This window comes from Balaenoptera borealis, assembly GCF_965194805.1.
Source record: "Balaenoptera borealis genome assembly, chromosome: 10".
Classification (NCBI taxonomy): Eukaryota; Metazoa; Chordata; class Mammalia; order Artiodactyla; family Balaenopteridae; genus Balaenoptera; species Balaenoptera borealis.
Window position 1 is genome coordinate 61650482 of NC_138874.1, and position 26438 is coordinate 61676919.

General features: G+C 43.6%; 1 protein-coding gene and 1 long non-coding RNA gene across 17 annotated transcripts in view; one reads left to right on the forward strand and one right to left on the reverse strand.

Annotated features, from left to right (window-relative positions):
- The window catches only part of KCNMA1 (potassium calcium-activated channel subfamily M alpha 1), a 775994-nt gene that overhangs the window by 129167 nt on the left and 620389 nt on the right, over window positions 1–26438 (reverse strand). For 9 of the 16 annotated variants that reach the window (XR_014249397.1, XM_082408745.1, XM_082408752.1 and 6 more), the window contains 3 exons: window positions 18229–18315; window positions 11556–11632; window positions 961–1134 (listed from right to left, as the gene is read on the reverse strand). Coding sequence is in view for 15 of the 16 variants with exons in the window: in XM_082408745.1 (XP_082264871.1) it covers window positions 961–1134; window positions 11556–11632; window positions 18229–18315 (338 nt within the window). In the remaining variant the exon portion in view is untranslated. The remainder of the gene's footprint in view (window positions 1–960; window positions 1135–11555; window positions 11633–18228; window positions 18316–26438) is intronic. The other 7 variants (XM_082408748.1, XM_082408747.1, XM_082408746.1 and 4 more) reach the window with 1 other exon arrangement.
- LOC309604608 overlaps window positions 1–26438 on the forward strand; it is a 555802-nt gene that overhangs the window by 16103 nt on the left and 513261 nt on the right. The gene's annotated exons all lie outside the window — the stretch shown is intronic.

Genomic DNA, 26438 nt, shown 5'->3' on the forward strand with positions numbered 1-26438 from the left:
CACGTACCATATCAGTAAAACACAAGCAAAGTCCATGCTGAAGACAAGGATAGTGTTGGGAGGAGGGAAAGGTGCTCGGGAATCTGGTGTAGCTCAGCCTCGCCAGCTGTCACTGCAAGACCCTGAGAGACTCCTGAACACCTCTGAATTTGTGGGGGACAAAGACTGACCCCAAGGCTGCACGATGGACTCAAGGAAACCACGATGCTTCTCGGCTTATGATTTTTGTTGTTATTTGGAATCACAATTGCTACAAGATACCTTAAACAGGGGGCTATATTTCTAGAAAAAAATGAAAGATATTAATGGACTGATCCTTTGAATGAGTCATCTTTTTGAGGGGAAGCTCTAGAAACCAGCGGTCTGTATAGGTTGGCAGATTCTTTTTCAGAGCATAGTAGGCAATCTGGCACTGGAGGAATGAGATACAGGTTAGGGGGACACAGTAAAAAAAAAAAAAAAAAAAAATACCCATCTGCATTGAAACCCTGTTATATTTTGGAAAGTATCTAAGCTCACTAAAAGCAATTTCATGCCAGAGTTGGCTTGTTCTCTCTACACCGTTTTCCTTCCTCCTTTCGACCCAATCCGATGTCTAACCCCTTTCCCCAAATAGTAAGATATACATTCCCATGCATCTCTGTACCAATATAGTGTTTGATGTGCTTTCACATTAATTTCCAAGCATATTTATTTAAAGGAGAGAGGAATAATATCACTGGATTATAATATCACAGCCTGCACGCTCTTACAAGAAACACAACACGTTCACAGAATAGGGAGGGAGGCCTCCCCAGCACGTACACAGTGACACAGGCAGCGAGGGCAACACACCACCACATACACTGGGAGGAAAACATCAGCCCGACTGACTCACAGCACCACAGGGCACGACACGAGACGGGGGTGATGCCACAGACAGCACAGACATGGAACTGTATGTGTTGGGGTTAAACTTACAGGCACGGAAAGTGGTGGAGCAATCATTAACAGAGACAGAAGAAAGTGGGAAGGCTCTCTCAAGGGTGTCCACGTTACCACGCACACGGCCTGACATGCACGAGCAGTCACGCTCAGAACGTCCGCAATCAAAACAACATGCCCGTCTCATTCTCTTGTAGATGGACATCTTGGCTATAACCATGGGGTTGGATGGGACGAGAGGAAGAGCGGTAGTTAATGGCAAGGTCACACACAGCAAGGCAGCTGGAAGGGAGCTGAAGGGATTGAACACAGGTCTTAGTTCACATTAACAGTCTTGACCCAGAAAAAAAATGCAGAGAGAACTGTTGGTAACACTTTGGTTGTACATTGGAAAAAACAGAGAAAATATCAATTGCCTGTAGAGTCCCCCAAGGCTGTTGCATATTATTTTCCTACCCTGGGTAAAGCGGGTGACCACGGGAAAGGACATGGCTGATGACAATCGGCTTGTTGGATGAGAAGCAGCACACATTAGAGACAGCAAAAATGTAACCAACATTTTTTCCCCTGGCACAATTAATACAGGAGGACAAAATATACACACAGCCAATCAATTAATTGCTTATTGCGTACAATAAATGGTTTTTGCAAGATGCAAAAATATCTAGTATGTAGGCTTTCTAATTTCCATCCATTTCTGGGCATTAGGCAGAGGCTGGGACAAGCTTTCATCCAATTAGATATGAAACAATTACGTGTTAATATAGAATCTGAGGATGCCTCTGCCGAACTTCCCCAGAGTGAGTTTACATGATGCCCACAGGAATTTAAATTTACTCTTGACAGAGCAAATACCCAAATCTGTCCATATAAGAAATGCAGCTCCTCAAGGCTAACGCTGCCTATTTGACATTAAAGGCAGTTCACAAATAAGAAATCACCCAAAGCATATGAGATGTTGGTCTATTGCAATGCATTTAGCTACTCATGGGTGTACTTTCTGCTTGAAGCTGAGAGAATCTGAAAATCGCATCTGCTCTTCTCTCCCCCCGCCAAAAATTCAGAAAGTTATCGGGCTATTGGTTAACCATATTTTTTTCTTATATAGAAAATATCGGCCAAAAATAGATGAAAAATTACAAAACATGAAATGAGAGCATAGATCCCACATAAAATATCTTACTAAGATCTGCGCGAGGCACTGAGAGTTCCTCTCAAGCTAATATCATAGGTTCTGCACTGCCTGAGAATCCAACTTGAGTGCTAATGTACAGAACTTGTTGGACGTCACTGTAATAGTTCTCAAGGCCCTGCACCTTCACCCTTCAAGCCAATTTATATTTCAGTACAAGAGAAGCTTTTTGTACCTCATTTTGATGCTACAGCAGGCAAACATCTTAGTTTATCCTTAGCATGAACCTGCCTGCTCCTTTTGCAAGATGGGAGAAGAATTCACGTTTATTCCAAGCATCACAGCCAAATAGTCAGCTGAACTGGAGAGGTGTTATTCCCTGTGCCCACACCTTCCATTGTGAAAGTCATTTTTCCCCCATCGTTTTTTTTTCTTAGTGGAGAAATGGTTGCACTCTTACTTTAAAATATGGCTAGTGGTTTTGAATGTTACAGTCACCAGGAAGAGGGGTTTAAATCTCTCCAATGGGTCAAGTCCTGTTCTAAGACCTTTATGACGTGCCATACAGTCTATTTGTCAAGCAGGGGTAACATTATGATTGTGAGGAACAGGCACTGGGGCAGATGAATGAGAGATCCCTTCAGCAGCAACTCCATTCCTGTAATCGTGGCTCACACTTTTAGCGACATGTTCTTTTAGCATCCTAGCTAGTCAGTTGTTCAGATCATCATCATGCAGCCCCAGCCCTGTTCAATGCGTGGGACATCATTCCTGAGCTTAGCTTTTATGAAAAAAAGAAAAAAGAAAAAGAAAAAGTTCCACTATAGCATTTGAATCATAAGAATTTAGAAGGCATGGTGGGATTGCCCAGACACCCCAAACAGCAGTTGTCGAAGTCGAGAAAGGCAAAACAGTCTTCAGTTGAAGACATGAAAATAAAGTTATTTTAAATGCATCCAGATCTGGTGTACAACTCGCAGACCACTTGCTTGTTTTTTCCTTCTTAGTTCTTTTACTGGAAATATTGACTTGTTATTTATACAGAGGAGGGAAACGAAGATGATTTTTTGTTTCGCTGTAGATAAATTGTTTTGAAAAAAATTTAATCAAATGCTGTAGCAGAAGAGAAGCCCATCAAACTCTGAAATGCTATGCTTCTCATTAGCAACAGTGCCTGGTTTTCGTTTCCATACTGCCGTTTTGGGTTCATATACAATAATAGACTCTGACACATTTATAGGGAAAGAAAGTTCTTATATATATATACCGTCTTTAAGGACAAGGGGAGGGAGGATGGGGGTGGAATAACTTTCAAAATGATTTTGTCAGAGGTAAGCCCATCATAATGGGTGATTGAAACCTCCTACTTGATAAGGGTTCAGGAGGAAACACAACTTCAAACCAGTGCCTCTCAGGGACTGTTTGCAATTGTTATTGTTGGCTCTTCTGGAGACCATGCATTGTTCTAAAATTTCATAGTGTTAGCATGCAGGAACAAGCTGAAATTGGTAATCAAAGCAGCAAAAAAAAACCATTTTCTATAAGAAGATTAAATGCCAATTGTAAGCACTCACATTCCAAAGCAGTATATGCATAAAAAAGAAAACATGCTATTTCTCTTCATTCCTTCCCAGTCATCAGTTTTACAGTCACACCAAATCCAAAATAGAAATCTCAGAAGACAAACAAGCACCACCACAAAAAGAAAAAAAAACAAAAAAAATCAGCAAGAATGATGGATGAGAGGCTCAAAGACAGGACAGAAACAGTTAAAAATGATTGAGCCCCACACATTGACAAACCTTTGTGAATTATTACAATGTCTAGACCAAGGTGCCACCAACTGCGAGGTTGGCTCTTTTGCTTGACTTCTGGAATAGTCCATTTTCACTGAGCCCCTAGCGGGTGTCTTCACCTATATACTTCTGGGTCCACTTTCTTAAAAGGTAAGGCCCGTTCTGACCTCCCATCTGTTGGCTGTGATCCATCAGGCTTGAAGGATGTGTGTCCCAGCCAGGAAGAGCCTTCCTCTGGGCCATTTTATGAGTCACGAATAAGCTCTTTAACTAAAAATGGATGAGGATTTGCCTCTCTGGTGGTAGCTGTTCCAGGAGAAGTGTATACTCTGTGTGTAAAATTATACTCTCAAGTTGTAAAATAAAATCATATCAAAATTAAGTCGTGGACCTCCGACTTCAGAAAATACCATCCCTCATCCCCCTCCTCGAAGCTCTCTGCTTCCTAATCCTTCAGTTTTGTTTCAGTCAATTGTGGATATCCAGAACCACCGGTATTTTATTTCCATGTCTCCATGATTGTTTCCTTTTCTAGAGCTGATGTAGGTTCGAAGGTTAATTTCAGATATCGGAGTGCCACTTAAAACTCCCAAGGAAGGTTAGGTTTCAAGGAGCAATTTTGAAAGTTTCAGTATTTATTTAAAACAGAAGTAAGTTTCCTATCTACTCCCTGGCCACATAAAGTGCCCTCTCTCCTCTGGTGTTTGCTGATTTTCTTTTTTATCGAGTCACCCAATGCTCTCTTCCTCAATCTCAATCCTCAGAAAAGGGAGTTTTCCCCAGGATCTCAATGGTAATACTAAGTAGATCTGTGAGGACATCTAGTGGATCTGTGTGGAAGAGCAGCTAGTTAACAGAGCACCTGAACTAGCTGGGAGAGGACGCTGTGTGCCTCTTAAGAATTGAAACGTGCAGTGTCATTTCAATTCAATGGCTTCTCCCAATCCACAGCAGATGTTTGGGGAAGAGCGGAGGTGAAGGCGAGAGAGGTTCTAGGACATGGTGCTAGATTGGTCAAAAGTGGCAACTTGCAAGCACATCGGCTCTGCAGCCACGACCCACAGAGCAGGACCACTTCAGCACCAGCTGGCTGGGTCTCCTTGAAGCCCTGCTGTAGCTTCCTGAGACAGGGAACAGACAAGAGTGTGTCTCTGAGAGGCGTTAAGGCTGCAGCCACTTGTCATTCCATCTTAGTACTCTTGGAACTTTACACTCAATTAATTGCCCCCATTGGCCGACTTAACTCGGAGAAAGCAGAAACAGAAGCCTCTGCAGACACAGTTTTCTCCTTGGCCCACATCCTCAGGTTCTTGTTCTTGGACTGGCGCCACAGATGCAAAGAGGTTATGCAGTTGCCAAGAGTTAGACCCTGAGTCTCACCTTTCTCCTCCAAGAACTCTGTCCTAGCAGTTTTACAGTTTGAGAAAAAGCTTTAATGTGCTTGCCTTCCCCACGATGAAGTGCATATTCATCCAATGTTTCCATTATGACTTCCTAGTGCTATTTGTAGAGACAAAATAAAAGCATTTCCCTCATGGACTTCATCAAAGCCATTTATTGGAAGACTGAGAACTGGAGGATTTCTCAGACGTACTCTTGGACAACTTTTCTTATATATTCAAAGGTCTCAATCATGAGAAAGAAAACCTGTAGAGAAGGGGCTGCTGGAGATGTAGCTTAGTTACTGCTCTTTCCTTGTGTCAAACTGACAATCGGTTGTCAGGTTCAGGTTCTCTGCTGGTTAGCCCTTCGGAGCCAAGCCTGGAATGGAAGAGGGAGCTGGACGCCATCCTGCTCTCAGCTCCATCTGTCTCCTGCACCAGCAACCAAATTGTCAGCCAATTTCCAATTGTAGAATCTTAATTTCCAGGGTGGGTTGGAAGGGGCAGGAAAAGCAGTGCTGAACTGAAAAGCTCAGGTGGCATTTCCCAACTGCTGGGGAAAAAATATTTTAGGTTTCAAATGGAGCAATTCAAGGCAAGACCGGGGCAGAAGGAAAAAAAACCCCGCCATTCAATTCACAGACACTTGTCAGATTACAACTTCCTGTTTAAAATCAACCCAATGAAGGAAGGATGATTTCCAAGCCTTAACTCTGGAGCTGCTCTTCATATTCTCAGCAGCAATAAAATTTGAAGTTAAAATATCCATGGAAGAAAAAGTCCACCGAGGTGAAAGGTGAAGGCATTTGTTTGATGGGACAGTGGGAATCCAAGAGCATTCTTTTAAGTCCTGTAAATGAGGAATGATGTCTTCACTTAGCAAAATTCCTCTGATTAGCTTCTGGAGGAAGGAGAAAGATCTTTCAGGTTGTTTTCCAAGAACGGAAAGAAGGGGAAGAAAAAGCTGGTTAATGTCAGCAGCAGAGAGCACACCAAACTAGCTGATCCTCCCTCAATACCATATTGTGGCTGGACAAGACAGAGGAATTTGGCACGAGAGTTGTTTGTTGATTGACGTCACGGTTTCCCTCCAGTTCTGAAAGATCATTAGATACAGTAGGCAGCTCTGCAGGTAGGAAAGTGGTTCATGCCCTCAGGTCATTTTTCAAGGTGTTCTGCAGATAAAGGGAGCCACGGAGTCAATTTGGGCAGAATTTTGCTCTGAACCGAAGAAGGTCATTGTTTTGTTTTGTTGGTACATTGAGCATTCCATACCCTCAAACTGTGAAGACTAGCCCAAACCAGATGACCAACTTGCCTCTTCTTCTGCAAAGGAGCAGGAGAGGACCAGGTGTGGAGACATCTCCTGCTAACTCCAGGGCCGCTGGACTGGTCTACAGGTTGGGTCTCTTGTAGGTGAGTAAAGACGGATGCTTATCGCTGGTGCCACTGAAAGCAGCGCTGCTCTAAGTCACACACAGAAATACTGGCCTACAAGCTCCTCATCAATTGCCACATCTTGCTGGGAGAGATGGTCCTATTCCTGGAGTAACTGACGTGCTCAGAGACTTATATTTACTCATTCTGGCTTCTACATAGCTCATTAATGAAATGGAACGTTCTCTTCAAGCCATCTTTTTCTTCCTTAAACAAGTAAATGGATCTTGCAGGATGCCTAACACGCATAGAGGAACTAGGTATGTCCTAGTGGGTATTACTGAGGGAGAAATTTTATTTTAAAGCAAGGTGCTTCATAGACTATAGGAAATAATTACCACTGTAGAAATACTTGTCTCCAGTAAGGCAATTTAGATACTTACACAGTCCCAAAGCTGGGTGTCCAATTAATTCTCTCTCAAGCACTTTCTCGTATAGAGAGGCACGTATGGCGTAATAAATACATCACTCTCTCTATAAAATATCTCCACGCTTATATATAAAAATGTACATTTTTACATATAAACTACTGGTACATATCATATATATCACAACACGGGAATATATATGTAGCATATGTGTTTCCTTCAGGATAGGGATTCAAGCTTAACAGCAGAGGAGACCAAGTATAATATATCAAAGGCAAGCATGACAATGAACCCCAATTGATGAAGCATCTAGAGCTAGTGGTAATTACCTCAGCTGACTCAGTGTCCCCTAAAGGTCCTGAGACAAGGCCTTCAAGAGAAACACTGTTGTTAAGGTCTTATTTTCAAGTGGAAAAATAAGACAGCGCCAGAAGCTGGTAAGAGGCTGGCGGGGGTTGGGTGGGGGCGGGGGCAAGTGGATGAACAGAGAGGGGTTCCCTGCTCGCAGGGTTCTCCAGCACCAGGCTACTCTGCAGACCGAGTTGGGGCATGATGTCACTGCTACATGCAACATAAATACCAAAAGAAAAAAGAAACTGCAACTGTACAGAAAATAAAAGAAGTATCTCTTCTAGAGAAAGACAGGGGGAACTGGACTCCGGGCTGCTGGGAACCCGTTTTACTCACAATATATCACTACCAGTGTGCAGTTAAAATAGAGTAGGGGCAGTATTCCAAGGCAGCAAAGAGAAAGAAAATAAATCAAAAATATGTCAATGATTAGAAGTTAAAGAAAATTCCTTCAAACACAGCAATTTAGACATGACTTGTCCCCTAGGAGTCCACCTTTTGGCAAATATTTAGAGGCTGGGGGAGAAAATGTAAATCATTAGACTGGGTTTGTTATACAGAAAAAGAAAATAGGTAAATAGTAGATTCTGAGAACTTGCTCCTTGGCCAGACAGCTGAGTTTGACTCTCTTCCTTGATGGAGAACTATGAAGAAATGGGAAAAAATGCAAAAGTTAAACTATACTACCAGAGAATTTCCAAAAATGGAGTGCGCACACTTGGTATTTCTCCAGGTAGTATGACGCGAGATGTTTAAGGCTGTTGAATGAAGGTGAATGGGGAGGTTGGGGACTGGATGGAGGGTTATTCGGAAAGGGAAAAGCCAGGTTGGGAGGGGAGGGTTAGAAAACTGTAGATAAAGACCACTGATGTCATCAGCTCTGCCCTCCCGGAAACTTATCATTCCAGGGTGAATTATTAATACCTGGCCTAACAGGTTCGCGCAGTTGACTATGGGTCAGCTGCCCTCTCCAACTTAGGGCACCAGGCAATGTGCATTCAAAGGCAGGAACCCCCCCGCCCCGCATTATTAATCATTCTAGCTCTGCTTCTAACAAAAGTTTCTTTGCAACCAAAATCTATCTTCGCCAATTTCCTAACCTGCCTGGTATGCCCTAGGACGTTCATGTTTAATCATTCGTTTTATTCGAACCACAATTTACACATCCACATCCACAACCCGCCCTCTGTAACACAGGCTATGACCTTTTAATGAGGAAGAATGATATTTGGACAATTCTGATTGTTATCAAACATTAACCTCACAGCTGAGGGCCTCTATGAGACAAGGAGCCCAAGGAGGGGAGAGGGGTGCAGAGAGAGAGAGCAAGACCCTGTCACACTGGCTTGGCTTTGCAGAGACAGTCCTTTTGTAGCAATCTGTACCGCGCAGGACAGGGAGATCATTCGATTCACTAGCTGAACCAACGTTAAAGGTAATGAGGAGAGCAGAATTATTTCAAACAATTACGTGCCTCTCTCTCCAGGATAAAGTTAGTCAGCTGCCGTTTGCTTGCCTGGAACCAAGATGGAAAAATATCCTAGAGGCCAAATCCTCATTTCTAGGGACTTAAAAACCAGTCTGCTGGGTTCTACTATAGATAGTGCCCTGTGAGGAACATTCCAGCATGAGAGCAGGAGTCAGAGATGCTCGCTCTTCCTCCTGCCATTTCCACTCGTGCCTCCCTAGAGCCTGTTCTCTGTCCAGTCACCAGGGAGATCCTTTCAAATAAGAACTGATGATGTCATTAACTCGTTTAAACTCTTCCAATGGCAGTATTTATCATAGCACTAAAACCCCGTTTCTTCCCATGGTCCCTGTCTGCCTTTTTGACCTCGTCTCCTACCACCCTCTCCCCAATCCCACCAGCCCCACTGGCCTTCCTGCCTTACCTCGAACACCACTAACTTATCCCTACCTTTGCCCTTGCTCTTCTGTCTACCTGGACTGAGTCTCAGCTTCAGTGTCACCTCTCAAAGGAGGTCTTCCAGACCTTTCTAGCTGAAGCAGAATCCCTACAAGGTCCCTCACACCCTCAGGCAGTCTCCTCTCTCTTCAGAGCACTTGTCTCTGTCTGAAGGCATTTAATTATTTCTGTGATCATTGCATGTCTCCATTCACTAGAGTGAAGGCTTCAGGAGGGCAGGGACTATCTCGTTCACTGCTCCATCCCTAGCACCCAGAATAGCTCCTTGCACAAAGAAGGCACTCAAATACGTGTGAATGACTGATCAACACGTGAAAGTAGCCTTGTCATTTCACTGATACCCCCATGGGGCCAGGTTCTCTGGCAAATATCTGGTCATGGGTTATTGGCCTCAATACTCTCCCCTACATTCCCCAACCCTCTCCACTACAAGTGTTTTCTGACATGGGTTCATCCTCTTGTATTTGTTACTCTCTCTCATGTACTTCTGCCTTGGGATGTTGCGTTCCTTCTGATGGAAGTGATCTGGGTGATGCCTGGTCAGCTGAAATGTGTTTCTGTGTTTACAGATAACTGAGCTGGGCCGGGAGCACTGCCTGGTGAGAAGGGCCTTTTGAGTTCGGAGTTTGGGGGATTGGTTGGGGAGTGAGTTTGTTCTGTGCCTTTATAGGCCCTTGGATGCTCTTCCTGGTAGGTTGTCGGAACTGGAGAGTTCTTAGGCCCTAAGAAGTTAGAGGTTCCTGTCCTGACATATGGATACTAATTTTGGTGAGGTGTCAGAGCTGGGTGGAGGGGGCCATGTGCGTTAAGTCAGTGGAGAAGGGGGAGCAAAACAGTGGACCTAAGCTGCCCCAAGCTTGGGAACCAGCCCAAGAAGATTTCTACAGAAACTGCTCTAGACCAAGAGTGTTTCTCTGGGTATTTACCCACGAGGCTGAGTGTCTCCTCCATGCTCCAGCAGAGTGGTGTTTATGTCTCACTGATTTTGTATTTCCTGTGCTCCCCTTTATGGCTTCCGTGAAAGAAGCTCTTGCTCTGGTCAGCGTATCTCAGGAATGGTGCTCTTCTGTCTGGTGTGTGCTTGTGAAAAAGTATTTTATGGGGTGATCCTTTATAGTTGGGTTCTTACTCGTCAGACCCAATTTCACCCACCTTGTCCTTCTCTCTTAGAAAAAAGACTAGGGCACAGCACCAAGAGAAGCCTTCAGGTGAGCCTGAACCCCTGTCTGTTGGATCTATGTGACTCTCAGCAATCTCATCCTCCCATGAAACTTGGAGCCTCACTTTCCTCTTTTTGTAAAACGGGATTAATAACACCATCTGCCAATTACGCAGGGTTATGGTGAGGAACAACAAAAATAACAATCATAAAGAGCTTTGGGAACATTAAATCACCATGGGAAGGAAGACATCACTATCGTTGTTTTCTCCAGGGTTGTGAACAAATTCTATTAGGCAATGCAACATAATGACTGCAAACCTCACTTGAAGCCCTCGTTTTTCGAGAGCTCACCATCCACCATTCCTGATTTACCATATCCTTCTCAAGAAGTCCCAGTGTCAAGCTGCTTTGTAAGGAGTCTGAGACGATATGTCAGGAGCTATCAAGCCCAATCTAGTCTATCCCAAAGAGCAATGGTGTTTGAGGTCGGTCACTGGGGCAATGGCAAATAAAGCCCATTGGTGATGACCAAGTTCCTTCCTTGGGCCAATCTGAGGGTACCACAATTGAAAACTCTGGCCTTTGGCACCCAAACTGGCAGGAATCCCAAATGCGAAGAGAGTCAGCTCCCGTTTGGGAGACCGAATCCTCAGACCCAGTTTCCGGTCGGCCCTAGCACGGCCATCTTTCCACTTGACAGCCTCTCATCCACCGGAAATCACTATGCAAAACCACTCCCTCCTCCAGGGCCTTGGCTGCCCTCCTTCTCTCTCATACACTGCATTTGCTCTGTTTGACTGGACACATCTACCTAGGCATCCCTTCAGAGTCAAGAAGTGGGGATTAGGCATGAGGTTCACGCCGAGGTGTTGATGGTGGTGATTTTCCATCCTCTGCTCTGATCAAGTGAGGACAGGTATTAATTTCATGTCTCTTTAAACTGCAGGGTGAAACATAAACATATTCAAGAACCTCTTGATGTTTAGTGTTTCTTTAAAAGGAAAAGGAGAAGGGAAATGAATTTGGGGATAAAAGGAAGGAAAGAGGGAGGGAAGGGGGAAAGAAACACTACTTACGCCGTTTGCAGCCGCATTTTTTTATTCTTTTGGGATCCGTGATGTCATCATGACAGGCCTTGCAGTAAAAAAATGCCCTGGAGAAAAAGAATGGAAAAACTGACACGTTTCATAATCCACCCAAGTGAAATGAGGACCACATTTCCTCCACCATGGTGCCAAATTAATGAAACACGCCAGCACTAATTTCCTTTAATCTTCTGAAAGGTTTAGACGTTTACAGACGGAAATGTTTGTTGCGAGACCATTTATTTCAAACATAGGATTCTGCGATTTGAGTTAGTGCTTCTCTTCATAAACTTTTATTTGAAAAGGAGCTGGGAGAGAGATTGCTGACGTGACACACCACATCTGCTCGCTCCTCTTTCATTTTGGAGAACAGCTCTAAATGCCGCTCATCAGAACACATGGGCAACCAGCCCTGGGCCCTTGGCGGGAAGTTAAACACATCGCCGACATCCTCACGGTCTGGTCAAATAGGTATTAAAGGGGCACAAGGATGACATTCCTCAGTCAAATAAAAATATTAGCCTACTCACTTGGAAAGCACCTTCTCTTGTCAGCCAGAGCGAGAGAGGTTGAGGAGGAAGGTGGAAAGGGAAAGTCAAAGGGGCCCTCTGTCAAATTCCTTCTGGGGTTTCATAGCCCATATTTACTCCCAAATTGGCTGGACCCACTCCCATATCATCCAGGCCTGAGAACACATCATCACTGAAGGTTTTCTTCTTACTAAGGAGCACAGCTCATGTGACCCCTAGGATGGGGTGGGCAGAGGGTATTATAGGATACCTATATCCTATAGGTTGGATAGAAGGAGACCCAGAGGAAGCAACCAACAAGAAAATCCTCTCCTGTGACTCAAATGTTAATATATGATTACAAGGTCCATTGGCTGTGTCGGAGATATTCTGGATGAGACAAAACAAGGTCATTGGAGCACTATTTTTTTTTAATTAATTAATTAATTAATTAATTAATTAATTAATTTTTGGCTGTGTTGGGTCCTCGTTTCTGTGCGAGGGCTTCCTCTAGTTGCGGCGAGCGGGGGCTACTCTTCATCGCGGTGCGCGGGCCTCTCACTGTCGCGGCCTCTCTTGTTGCGGAGCACAGGCTCCAGACGCGCAGGCTCAGTAGTTGTGGCGCACGGGCCTAGTCGCTCCGCGGCATGTGGGACCTTCCCGGACCAGGGCTCGAACCCGTGTCCCCCTGCATTGGCAGGCAGATTCTCAACCACTGCGCCACCAGGGAAGCCCCAGCGTACTATTTAAAATGCACAGGAATAGGGACTTCCCTGGTGGCACAGTGGTTGAGAATCTGCCTGCCAGTGCAGGGGACAAGGGTTCGATCCCTGGTCCGGGAAGATCCCTCATGCCGTGGAGCGACTAGGCCCGTGAGCCACAACTACTGAGCCTGCACTCTAGAGCCCATGTTCTGCAACAAGAGAAGCCACCACAATGAGAAGCCTGCGCACCACAAGGAAGAGTAGCCCCCACTCGCTGCAAGTAGAGAAAGCCCGCGCCCAGCAACAAAGACCCAATGCAGCCATAAGTAAATAAATAAATACATACATACATTAATTAATTAAAAAATAAAAAATAAAATGCACAGGAATAAATGAAACAAAATAAAATGCACAGGGCCTAGAAGAACAGCACTGGGGGCCTGTGTCCTTTCAAAACTGGGGGATACTGTGATAAAATTCATTGGAACAGCCCTCTGGATAAGGGCATTAACAAAATCCTTGGCTCACCGCCTTCACCATTCCCAACATGCGACTGAATGCCGGGGATAAACACAGTCTTTCCTTGACCCGGGCTATAAAGAAATAAACACAATTCTTGACCATTTTATTCTTGGTTCCTTTTTGTTTTTCACGGAACTTCATTTATGGCTGGCACTGGTTGGAAAGCAACATTAAGACTCTGGGATCTGGGAGAGGTCTTGCAGATCTTGCAGTCAAAGTCCCTGGGACTCAGTGTCCTCATCTGTAAACTGGGGAGGTTGTTGTGACCTGCCCAAAGTCATTCTGTCTGGACCTTGGCTGGCTCCAGGACTTCTAAATCCAAGCCCAAAGTTCTTTCCACCCTAGCAGCTCACCCACTATTTAAATGCCAGTTCTCATCCATCTTGCAAAAAAAGGAAAGGTAGCTGACTGCTTGTCTGAGTGACAATGTGGCTAAGAACCCACTCAGTGATGACCTGCCTTGAAAGGGGAAGGACAGGAAAGGAGGAAGTGATTTTGCTTCCACTTCCTTTGGCCATTTTCTCCCCCATTTGATGCTACACATAATAATAATTGTAACAAAAATAACAGCTAGCATTTAGAGAGCACAGATTATAGGCCAGGAGCTGTTCTAAGCATTTTATAAGTATTAACATATTTGGTCCTCGAACAATCCTTTGAAGGAGATATTATTATCTCTGTTTTATAGATAAGGAAACTGAAGCACAGAGAGGTTAAGTGGCCTGCCCAAGGTCACACAGCTAAGAGTGGCAGAGCCAGGATTCAAATCCACACAGTCTAGTGCCAGAGCCCAAGGTCTTAACACATCTCTACTAAAGAGGTAGTGAGAGGATGATGAGTCTGAATAGACTATTGAAAAGATAGAGTATGATTACTTCATGAATTAAAGCTGGATTCTGAAAGCGAAATATTCGAAGGGCCAGACAGGTAAAGTTAATGAGTGGTGACCTGGAGACACCACCCCCCCCACCCAACTGAAGGGAGCAGAGTACCTAAGCTCCAGCTGATTTTTGCCAAGTGGCACTTCTCTGCAGGCACCATTCTCTTCCCCATGCATCTCTGCCTCTCATGCTCACCTGGCAAAGCCCCGCCCTACTGCACACCTGCACCCAAGCAGCTGAGCATTGCTGGGGAAAGGACACACCTCTGTGCCGACTGATCTCACTTGAAATCCATGGCTGTGGATTCCGGGGGCCTTTTCACACTCTTCGGGATTCCCCCCCCACCCCCTGTACCTTCTCCTCCCATGTCAATCCTCTCTGCCCTCCTCACCACTCCCTCTCCTCCCACCCCTTCTCCAAACAGCTGGTGACCTGGCCCCATGAGTCATCAAGACCAGATCTGCATCCTGCAAGGCTGGCCTTCAGGATCTCCTTGCCCTCAGGTTCTCCAGTTGTTTGGCCAATGGGAGGGGACAGCAGGAGACTGGAGGGTGGTCATGAAATGGTAGTAGTGACACTTCTCTACTGAAGGATACGGCTCCTGCCAGGCAGCTTTTCCTACACTACAATCTCTCTCTCCGGGTTCCGATAGCCCTCCTTCCCCTCGAGTCTGCAGATCCAGGGCTGAGAGTGGCTCCCCTCTGTTGCTAGCTCTGTGGTGCTTTGCCATCCCTTGTTAGTTTCCCTTAACTCTCTGCCCACAGCTTTATATGGTTCCTTCATAAAACTCTTCTCCCTTTTCCCATTTAAGTGTGTCATCTGTTTCTCGCCAGGACCCTCACTGATACAGCACCCAAATTTACATCTCCAGCCTTCACTTTTTCCCAGAATGCCAGAATCTCAGGTCCCGCTGGCTTTATGACATCTCCATGTGCGTGTTTAGTAGGTACTGCCTGCTTATCCTAGTCCAAATAGAATTGATTTCCTACCACCTCAAACTTGCTCTTTCCCCAGTTTTCCCCATCTCAGTAAGATGGAGCCACCATCCCCCCAACTGCATAAGATCCAAATCTAGGCTCCATTTTTGATTTCTCTTCTTCCCCTCACTTCTTATATCCAGTTCATCAGTGGGTCCTACAGACTATCTAAAATATATCCTGAATTGCCCTTACTTCTCTCCACCTCCACTCACCAATCTAGCCCAAGCTATCATGTCCCACCTAAACCATGCAGCAGTCCGTGAGTCTGTTGGCCTCCTCTCCCACCCCACTACATCCTATCCTCTACCACGCAGATGGAAACACCTCTTAATAACATAAATCAGACTACATCACCCCCAGCTTAAAACCACCCATGACTCCGTTTTATACGAACACAACCTCTGTAAAAAGTCCTATGGAAACGAGCCCCTGCCTTTCCCTCTAACCTCATCTAGCCCACTTTCTTCCCCTAGGTTCCCTGAACACGACAAAATTGTTCCCACCGTGTCTCCTCTTTCCTTCTGATCCCTGTATGATGGATTCTTTCCCATCACCTCCATCTCTGCTCAAATCTTTCTCCCTCAGAGCAGCCGTCACTTACCCCCAATCTAAATCAGTGGCAGCTGCATTAATTCTTTGCACCACGAATAAACCAAACTGCAGTTCTCTCCTCCCCAGAATGTGAGCCCATGAGAGCAGCATCTTCTCCCCACTGTTCACCACTGCTTCCCTGGCGCCTAGTACAGAGTGGTCTCAGAAGTGAGTGACCTGCGCACATTTATTTGATAAATGAAGGAGTATGAGAATGCTTGGAGGCTTTCACTCCTCTCTTCCTAAAACACTGCATCTGAAAGTTTCTCTGAGCTACAATCCATTAACTTCTCCCGTCGCTTTTTTGCAGCAGAGGGTGCAAACTCAATACTAGATCATCATAATCTACTTTTCCATTTTTACAAAACTTGTTTAGTTTCCTTCAAACCTCCGATGTCCTTTCTGTGGGTTTCTGCAGCCTTCATCTCTTCGAAATCCCCTAACTGCCAGCATTTGCTCTTGACACATCACACACCGTGGAAAATTACAGGCTGGCGTCGAGGCTGATTGTGTCAGCAGGTATTTGTGAATACCATAAAGCACTGAAATGAGACATATTGCACTCCCTAATACAGGAGGTAATTTGTTTTTTTGGACTGCCTGGTATTTGTGACATTCATTAGTGAGAGATGCAATAGGAAGTAGAATTACACAAATGGGAGCTGCATATTATATTTGCTATCTGGGAGGTACCTGTGATCGACGGTGCCGCTGTGCTCCCAGCCCCCATGCATGGTGCTGTGCTGCTGTTCCCAGCTTTTGTGCCTCGCAGTTTGGACGGGGGCACAACCTTCTCTCCCAGAAGACCTGGAGGGGCTTCAGTCTCATTTACCCTCACACTTGCCTCTCTCAGGTGACCCCCGTTTCAGGGGTACTCCTGGAAAAGGTGAGGGTCCAGGAACTAGACAAAGAGGTTTTCCTCTTCCACACCTGAATAATGGCAATCCTTTCCCAATTTCCAGAAGTAAACTTAAATCATTAGATTCCTCAATCTCAAGGATATTTTTTTTGCTTCTGCACCCCATTTTTTCCTAAAAGCTTTTATAACTAGTATGGCTAGTTTTTAAGAGTGGGTGAAGAAGAAGAAAATAAGTGTCAGTTATCAAATCTCATAGGTCTGTACTCCGCGTGGCAGGCTCACCTCTTGGCAAATAATTAAGAACATAAGCTCTGGAACGGGACTTCCTGGTTTTAAATCCTGACTCTACACTAGCAGTGTGGCTTTGGGCGAGTTAGTTAACCAACCTGCGCCTCAGTTTCCTTGCATGTAAATGGGAATAGTAATGGTAACTGTCTGAGTTTGTCGAGAGGATTACATGAGTTCATCAACACCTGGTACCTGGTTCTTAAAACAGTGCAGGCGCACACTGAACTCTGCATAAGAATTTGCTAGTATTATTAAGTGTGGTCGAAAATGTGGGTTTTAGAAAAGGAAAGACCAGTTCTAATTGGGCTCTGCCACTTGCTTATGTGCTGCATGGCCTTGAACAAATCACTTGTCTCAATTTCACAGGTGAGGAAACCAAAGCCTGAAGAGCTTTAGAAGACCTACCTCACCAGGTTATTTTGAGGAGTAGCATTAAAGAACACAGATCACCTAGCACAGGCCTGGCTTTGAGGAGGAGCTCACTGAATGAAGACAATAGGCTTATATAAAAATGATAGATCTTGACAATTCATCATTTATTTAAAATATTTTATGCAACATTGTTGTTGAGCTGAGTGACCTGTCTGACCATCTGAGTCACAGTTTCTACCAGTAAGTTTTTCCTAGTTCACAGGCTAGAATCAAACATAACAATAACTCCATGGTGTTCTGCAAAAAACCCTATGATTTCCTGGGCTGCTTAAACAAGTTTGAGGATACTAATAAGAGTGTCATGAAACACTGAGGCCAGTGAAATCCTGGGCTGTACCTATAGAGGCTTAAGAAGTGAACCTGACAACTTCAGCCACTTACCTAGAAGGCCACCAATAAAAATACAGCCGGTTTAGTATTTCATCTGAAATTACTCCAAACCTTTTGAGATTCCATGTGGCACTTAAAGTAGAAAACGGTTAATTCTCGAGTAAATCTGTCTGGATAATATTAAGGAAACAGCACTAGACAAGGGGCCGGTTATCCTATGTTGTGTTGTTCTGGGTCATCAAGAATCAGGATGATCTTGAACCATCACTTAGGCTCCCTGGGACTCACTTTCCTCCCCTGGAAAATGAAAGAGCAGGTATCTAGGGCCTCCTAGATCTAAAATGTTATTATTCTAATTCAAAGGTGTGGAATTCATTGTGTGAAGAGGAATCCATGAAAGCATTTGAAAGCACACTCTCTTTTCCCTAAGATTCAGCACCATTTGATGCCCACAGACATGTTAAGAGGCTTCGGGGTTAGGGCCTGGTACACATTGAAAGCATATCTCAGTGGATGGAGATACATATGTCTGAGCCAAAAAGGAAGGCAAGTGAAAATAAACCCTTACCTTTTAACTTCTTTGGCATCGCTTGCGATGAAAAATCCTAAAGTACCTTCTTGGATCTTAAGGTGGTTTCCAGGATTAATTAATATACTGCTCAGTGAACAAAAACAAACAAAGAAGACATAGTTATGAGATCGTGTTCTGAAGAAAACCTTGAAGGCTACACCGTACTGTTAACTTTATAGGGGGCCCACTAGTCTAATGCTTTCCGCAAAGATTTTGTCTACAGCCTGACATCCACTGTCCCACACATTTAATTGGATAACGCCATCATAAAGGTCTGCTGCCCAGTTCCCAGGTTGGCATACTCCCAGTTGCAGATATCAAAGCAAATCCAGGTTTTAGGGCCAGGTTTGTACAATGGGATTGCCATGGGCTTCTGATTTGAAGCAAAGTTCCTAATAATATATCCTTTTGGAAATTGCTGTTGACGGTCAGTGTTGAGTGTTATTGGTTTAATAGAGCTATGGCTACGCTAATTTTCCATTAGATGACAGAGCATTAATGGGACCCCTATATGCATACAGAAACATACATATATGCACACCACATACTACTGCAGGGAATGGTACGGGACACCTGTAACCAATGCAGAAGCAAACAGAACATCTGCATGACACTGATAAGGACATGGAAGTGGATTCCATGTGCAGCCTGGGTAGAAAGAATTGGACCTACCCTAACAATGAGAAAGAAAAATGCCAGCAGTTGGAAATACTTAATGATTCCAGTCTGCTGTTTACAAAGATGTATGGGAGTGTTTGATTAAGGTATGTGTCTAGTATATCCTGATTGGGGCCAACTGTAATTAGAAAACGAATGCAAATTATCCCTAAAAAAACTTCCCCTGCGGGGAAGTATGAACCTAAATATATCCTGTCCTATTTCAAAGTGGTATAAATAGATTAGCTGACCAAGTTGTGCTTGGACTGACAGAAGAGATAAGTGTATCCTAATCTAATAAATGGATGAAACAAACAAGTTTAATTGTCTTCAGATCAAAAGCAGAATACAGGGCTATCTGACACAGAGACTGAGATGAGGCTTTGGGCTTAATGGACACGGAATTGAGGCATTGTAAATGCAGCACTAGATACGACAGAGGTATTCTTTGATCTGAAAAGCTGGTGTTTAAGGTAATAGATGTTTGGAATCAGGCTAAAGGAAGTCCTCGACTGTCTAAAACAATCAAAACAGAGAATGGTATTTAACGTGTAATCTTTAACTGCTGGTAAAACCATTCCCAGAAAGTGCCGCGGCCAACAGAGTGATGTGTCTGTAGCGAGACAGGAAGGACCCAGATGAACCTTTGTTCTGTTCGGAGAACTCACAGCAGATCATTACTGCAAAATGTCTGCGGTCACCAGAAGTTCCATCATTACCCATAACAAGACCTGACCGGGGGAAACCAATCCTGTGACGTCGTTGCGATTAACACTAAATAATAGCAAGAGTCCATGAAGATTTGAGTGTTCTGCCCTAGAACCACAGACAACAGTGAGATTCCTCGCCAGTCAGGAAGCAGCAGGCCATGCCAACAGCACAGCTTGCGAGGGGCAGAAGCTCCATACAGGCACCTCCCAATCACCCCTACTACAGCCCTTCACCTTGGTTTAAGAGCCCTCTGACTTTTCAGGATCATGGGAGGAAAAGGGTCAGAGTTTATCACAGTTTAGATGGATCCCTTTTTCAAATCCAAATAAGTGGAATGTTGTAGAAAGGCAGGATGCTGGATTTTGCACTCTCCTGCCCCCTTGCCTGCATGGCAGTTCTTCTGTGCCCTGGTTCTGCAATCAGAAATTATGTCCAAATTCCAGCCCTGCCATTCAGTAGCTGTCTGACTTTGGGCAAGGTACTAAATCTTCCTAGAACTCAATTGCCTCACCTATGAGATGGAGATGAAGATAAACACAGTCTTTTTTTCAGAGGATTAAGGGAGATGACGCACAGGAAGCTCAATGCATATTAGTGATTATTTTTATTATTTATTATTGCAAAAAAATGCCCCCAAAATGCCAAAATTATCACTTTAGCTGGCCCCATGGAATGGAACACAGGACTACTTATCAAAATACCCTGTCTATAATGAGATAAAAAGTTACAGGGTGAAGAACTATACACTCCAGAATAATATATAGGGACATATATGAAAAGTTCTGGGTTCTTCTGGAGTTTAAAGGAACTAATTCCTTAAAGTTGGATAAGCCTACATTTTGATGTGTATTCATATAAGGGTGTAAAAAAAGCTTCTGAGTGAAAAAAAATCCTATCATGATTTTAACAATGCAATTCAAAAGAGGAAATTTGACACTCATCAATGTCTTGGTGACACATATGCGCAAAACAAGCCTCGCACAGAACCCTGTTTCCCTTTTTTACATCATACGCTTCATTAATTGCACGCCAGTGATCAAGCCCATTGTGTCATGGTTCCCATCAATGGAAAGTTTCTTTTCATTTCCTTTGTTCTTTAGCAACAGTGAATAAGAATTGGCATACAGTGAGAATTCGGGACTGTCATTCCGGAGATGGCAGGTTGAGATAATTTATTACAGCCTTCAAGCCTTGTTTTAGTCAATTTAGTGTGGTGGAGGGGAAAGATTTTGGGCACTGATGTAGAGCAGATTTGTGTTCAAATCTCAGTTTCGCTGCCGTTAAGGGAGCAGGTGCCTGTGTCGGGCAGCCGAGCTCAGGTCCTGGCCTTGGGCATGTACCTGCCGATAAACCTCACTATCCTCATCTGTAAAATGGGGTGAATAATCACTAGCTTAAAGTGTCACTAAGAGAATTAAAGTACATACTATGTGCAGAGTGAGGGCCACATAGTAGGTTCTTAATACATGGTCACTATTAATAGTAAGCCAGGTAATTACAACAACTAAACAAGAGGTAGATAATTTCTCACAGCATCACAGCTCTCGTTTTGCCTTTGGTGCTAATAAACTACCTAGGAGGCATCCCAGTGGCATTGAAAGACCTCTGTATCGACCGCAGTACCTGAAACATTTTATCTCCACGCCACATCTGGAGATGGGCTCATCTGGACTGCCTATTGGTTGCACAGTGGAGTATCTCTCTGTTCTTTAAAGCTTATGGCTGATTGTTCAGGTACCGAAAGCACCTCCAAGGACATCACTGACCGTGGGATTCCAGGATGCCCTCTAGTTCTCTTCTGGACAGAGGGGAGAGGCTTTATATCATCTCTATGTAATGATGTGAGGCTGCATCATTTGCAGTATACAGATCAGGCTAAGGCAGCCTTCTGGGCAGGAATTGAGAGACTGAGGTCAGCTCTCGAGAACAATGAAGGAAAGACATCTAGATACCTAAGGAAGCTCGCTGTGCTGGATTCCACTCACAGATTTAAGGGTTTGGTAAAGAAGCAGGTGCCCCTGATTTCAAGGGACCTTTGCATATAATACTTCCTGTGTAAGGGTACTAAGTTTCAAAGTCTCTCTGAGGAAATATGTTACTCTTTTTGATATTTTAGACATTCAGTCTTCTATCCACATTCCAAATCTAGAAAGTTTAAATAGAGTAAATCCTCCTCTCTTTGAAAATATAAAAAGATAAGGATCCTAGACAGAAGTAACTTTTTTTCCTGCCAAATGCCTGCTACCCTTAGAATATGTTATTGACCTTCTAATGTGAATATGTAAATCTTGCCAAAGATCTTTGATCTCAAAAGACTATCCAATGTTAAGTTTGTTTGGCTCTTACGGCTGCCAAAAGTCTCCCTCCTTGTGCCTCACTTTAAATCAGGCTTTTGCTCCAATTTTGTCTAATTCACTAGCTTATCAGAGATAAACTTCAAGATGTGTCATGTGAAGAATCAAGAAAATCTCTAAGAAAAAAGTCCATATATCAATTAGCAGAATTCCAATGGGGACATCTTCTTGGCAGGGGTGGACTTTCTCTCAGTTCAAGGAACTATAAATTATCCTCTTTCTTTTATGACCTTGTTAATTTCAACTGAAAACATTCAGTAACAGCTGGAGGCAAAGGGCTGGTGTGGTCCCTTCCCCAAGGATTCTTCTCTCTCTCTCTTTTTTTCCTTTGCTCTCAAACTAGTTCTGTATCTAGACTTATTCTTTGGCCCCTTATCCACTCCATGAAGCAAAGATGTATTTTCTGTAGGGAACCCATAGTTAAGTAAAAGAGTGAAAAACATAATCCTATTTTATTTACTTTTGTAAACAAGTTTCTCATAGTAGCCAGCTTAGAGCCCTGCATGCAATAGGCACATTTCAACTATCTGTTGAACGAATGAAAACCATAAGCAGTGGTCTCAGTTCCAAAAGTGTCTTCTTTCCCTCTCTAATAAAGAGAAAGGTAGTCACAGCTGTTCTTTCAAAGAGCAAGCTGCAATTCTTACCAGTCGGGCCTATCAAAGGAGTGACCACACCTCTTCTAGGGGTTGGCAAATGAGCTAACAATCTCCCAGGTGCATTAAGTATAAATATGTAAATATACAGATATATAAACGGCATGTCACTTGGGGAGTTGGAACAATTGATTTCAATATTGAAAACACCACTCACTTAGAAACTGAAATATGAGTTCCTAAACATGAAATACATTCACATGGAACTGCTAGCAGGGCTCAGTCTAACAGGGAAACACCCTGTCGGGTTCCTCCGGGAAGGGAGCTCCAGCTCTCAAGCTGCAACTCATTTCATGGTGTATCTCTTGCTGAACGTTGGTCAGGTTGGAGATTTGGGGCTTGATGGGGCAAAATGATTTATTCCCTTTCTCCACCACTCATGCATAACAACTGGGAAACATCTAGTTATCCCTTCTTCAGTCATCATAAACTTTACTTGTTTGCTGTTTTTGGAGACAACCAAGGATCAGTAATTCGACTGAAACAGATATTTTTTTAAAGGAAACTTTTATCCATTATGGATAAATATGACAGGTGCATATTTCTCTCCTCCCCGCCCCCCAATTTTGATAGGTGTAGCGTACCATTCCCTGAGCAATTACAAAAATATCACTCACATGAGAAGATAGTTTGTACTTGATAACATGGTAATTATATTTGTGTCTAGCAAGCTAATGGGACTTCATTAACTAGAGCAAGAAGATAAGAACCATCTAGAATTTCAGTTCATGCTGTGCCCAGATGAATCACGCCACTGGCAAGTGGCCTTTCTGACCACACAAGGTCACAGATGATTGCTACTGCACGGGACTTTGTTTGACCCAATTGTTGCCCTGCAGTTTATGGACTGTGTTAGAGCACAGCCTACAGAAACCCCAAATCTCAAATCTTATTGCCTTTCTGACACTTCTCATTACTTCTGTGCTTTAAAATATATTCTGCTGGAGTCCCACACAACTAGACACACGCACTTTTCTTACAGAATATATGTAAGAGCACAGTGTGTAGTCCATGGTTCAATATATTTGAGCCCAATTCACTGACACAGAGACAGCATAATAAAGATTGCTCCCAGTTGGTCACACTCAAATGACTGCCACTGTGGTCTGCCAATGACAGGGGCAAGGACTTGTTTAGCCTGAATCCATCTCGTTAATTTTAGAAATGGCATTTTTAAATCTATTTTGCACATAAGGAAAAGAGTAGCCATATGGGATGGGGAAGAGAGTTCATTTGGGAAGGACCATGCTGGATATTTGGTTCTGGGAGCAAGCCGTGTCACTTTCTGATACGCTTCAGGACAAGTCATGCCTACGTCACAACATGCCTTCACCACAAGATAAAAGCACTCAAAGGCCAAAAGCCAACAGCAGAGGTGCAACCACTGTGGACCTTTGAAGATGCAAAGTGTTGCAGTAACTTCTCGCAGTTGGATCATATCAATAATACCAAACTGACAGGAAGCCACCTCTACTCAAGAAAATCGCAGAAGAATCTGACTTTGGAAAGAGTTCCAGACAAATACACACACACACACACACACACACAATTACAAACACAAACACATGACAGTGATTACAATCACAGAGCAAAACAACTCTAGAGAAGATGAACGAGTAGGCATCTCAATAGTATGTTTTCAACAGTACTGTCTTCGAGAAAATGCCACTGGAAATATTAACCCAAAGAGTTGAAAAAAAATCTATCGATGAGGATTTGGTCATGCTTCGTGCAACGTAAAACAGCAGCAAAACAGGGTGAGGTCACATGGTGAAAGCTGAGATACTTCATATTAAGAAATATGCCCAAACACACTGGGAAGAAAGAAAGCCATGATGAATTCATCTCAATAAACAGTACTCATTCAGTAAATCAAATGTGATGATGTGGAGATTTAGTAGCAGTGTTCTAAGTCTGTACTGAGTACTGGCCCAGAGAGAAAGTATGCCAAATGTTATCATCAAAATTAGCGTAAGGAAAAAGAGTTAAGTGTAAGGGCTTGGTCTCTGTTTTGTGGATAAACGGACACAAATTCAGCTCTACAAATGGGAAACCGGACACAGGGCAGAGGAGGTCACTGGGAACGTGGATGTGGTATGCAGACAAATGGCACCAAGACACATCAGGACAGGACAGAAACAGACACCAAGGGCTGGAGAGAAGCGTCCTCCTTTGTCAACTCTAATAGCATTTGTTCCCATCGGTGGTGCCATGACTGAAAACAGGATTGGGCCTCTGTTTTTGTGTAGGTTTCCTGCAAAGAAGTTAGTGCGTCATCCAAAAGAATCAACAAATCAAACAAGAAAAGTAATATGCTACTTTCAATTTTTATGGACTCTGGTTGGAGAGAGGTTTGTATATAAAAATACATATATATACATATATATGTATATACTAGACAAGGGAATGAGATTATATATACATATACACATATATGTATAATCTCTGTCTTCCTGAATTCTTGGCAAAGGGTTAGTCCTGTGGTTAGACGTGAAGACGGAGGGTGGAAGTTGGGAGGAAAGTTAACGAAGAGAGCATACCGCTTTCGGCTTCTGCAAAACGACAAGAAAAGAATTGAAAATCAAACAATTGGATAATAAATTGACTGACACCAGAAGGATAGAAGGAATAAAACCTTTGTTTCAAATTATCTGAAGGATGTGTGTGAAAACAAGGTTTTTCAACAAAGCATGGAAACAGTATCATGGGATAACAGCAACAAAGGAGGCAGTTCACACAGGTCGGAGGCACGGGGTGGGCGTGGAAAAGAGAAGCGGGGTTCTCCGAATTTTCACACCCGATCACTTAGGAAATGGGAGAGGAAGGGAAATGGGACATTTTTAAATGAAAAACAAAATCAAAACTATTATGTCAGGAAGGTCAGAAACTCAGTTCTTTTTAACATGGATATTGTGTTTAAGTCCTGTGTTTTCTCGGAGGCATGTTCCACATTCCCTCCAGCACACCTTTTTCCAGAAGAACCGATGTGCCTCCACACTGAGACCAAGCCACGTTTGAGGATTAAAGCTGGCAGCTGCACACAGAAAGCCAAAACCAAGCCAAACAAGTTCTTTTCTCCCTTTCCTGAAAAAGGAAATTCTAAAAAACTACTATCTGTATGTATAAATCTGGCTTTGTTGAAAACATCTCAGATTTGTGAATTAATGGGAACATCCATCAAAGAAGAGATTGTGTCTTCAGAGAAAGCTCTGAGTTATTTTTCTTAGAATGGTGACAGTGGATTCACACCGAACCATTAACAGTCTTTCTCTTTCCCTCCTTGTGACCAAAAGATGGCAGGTGGAAGATGGCTGGTCAAGGTTCAGGGTGCAGTCTCCTGCCATGAAATTATTCCAGAATGGTGGAGAAGCACTATTCAGGATCACCTGCATCGTGACTTTATTTTTTTAAAGAGATGCACAGAAGTGATAAAGAGAGAACACTGAATTACACAAAGATTTACTGACTTGGCAACATGAAGAATATCATTTGCAGAAACCCAGGATACACATTTCCCCTACACAGGTACAGGTGTGTACTGGCAACAACATGGGCAAGCCGCAATCCCAGAAACATCCACCTTATCTGTTGAACAGCAAAGCGCCAAGGACACTCGGGTTTTTTGCAAATAACATTTTTCACTTTGCCAGCACAGAGAAGGAAAATGTATATCTGCATAAATAGTTGTTAACTGCTACAACCATGGTCTACCATGTGGCCACCAAATCTACCATTTTGTTTTCCTTTTGGTTGATTTGGATTTTCAGAATAGTTTAACATGTGATCAGATTGACTTTGGGAGCAATCTGATCTGGTGGGTAAGGTAACA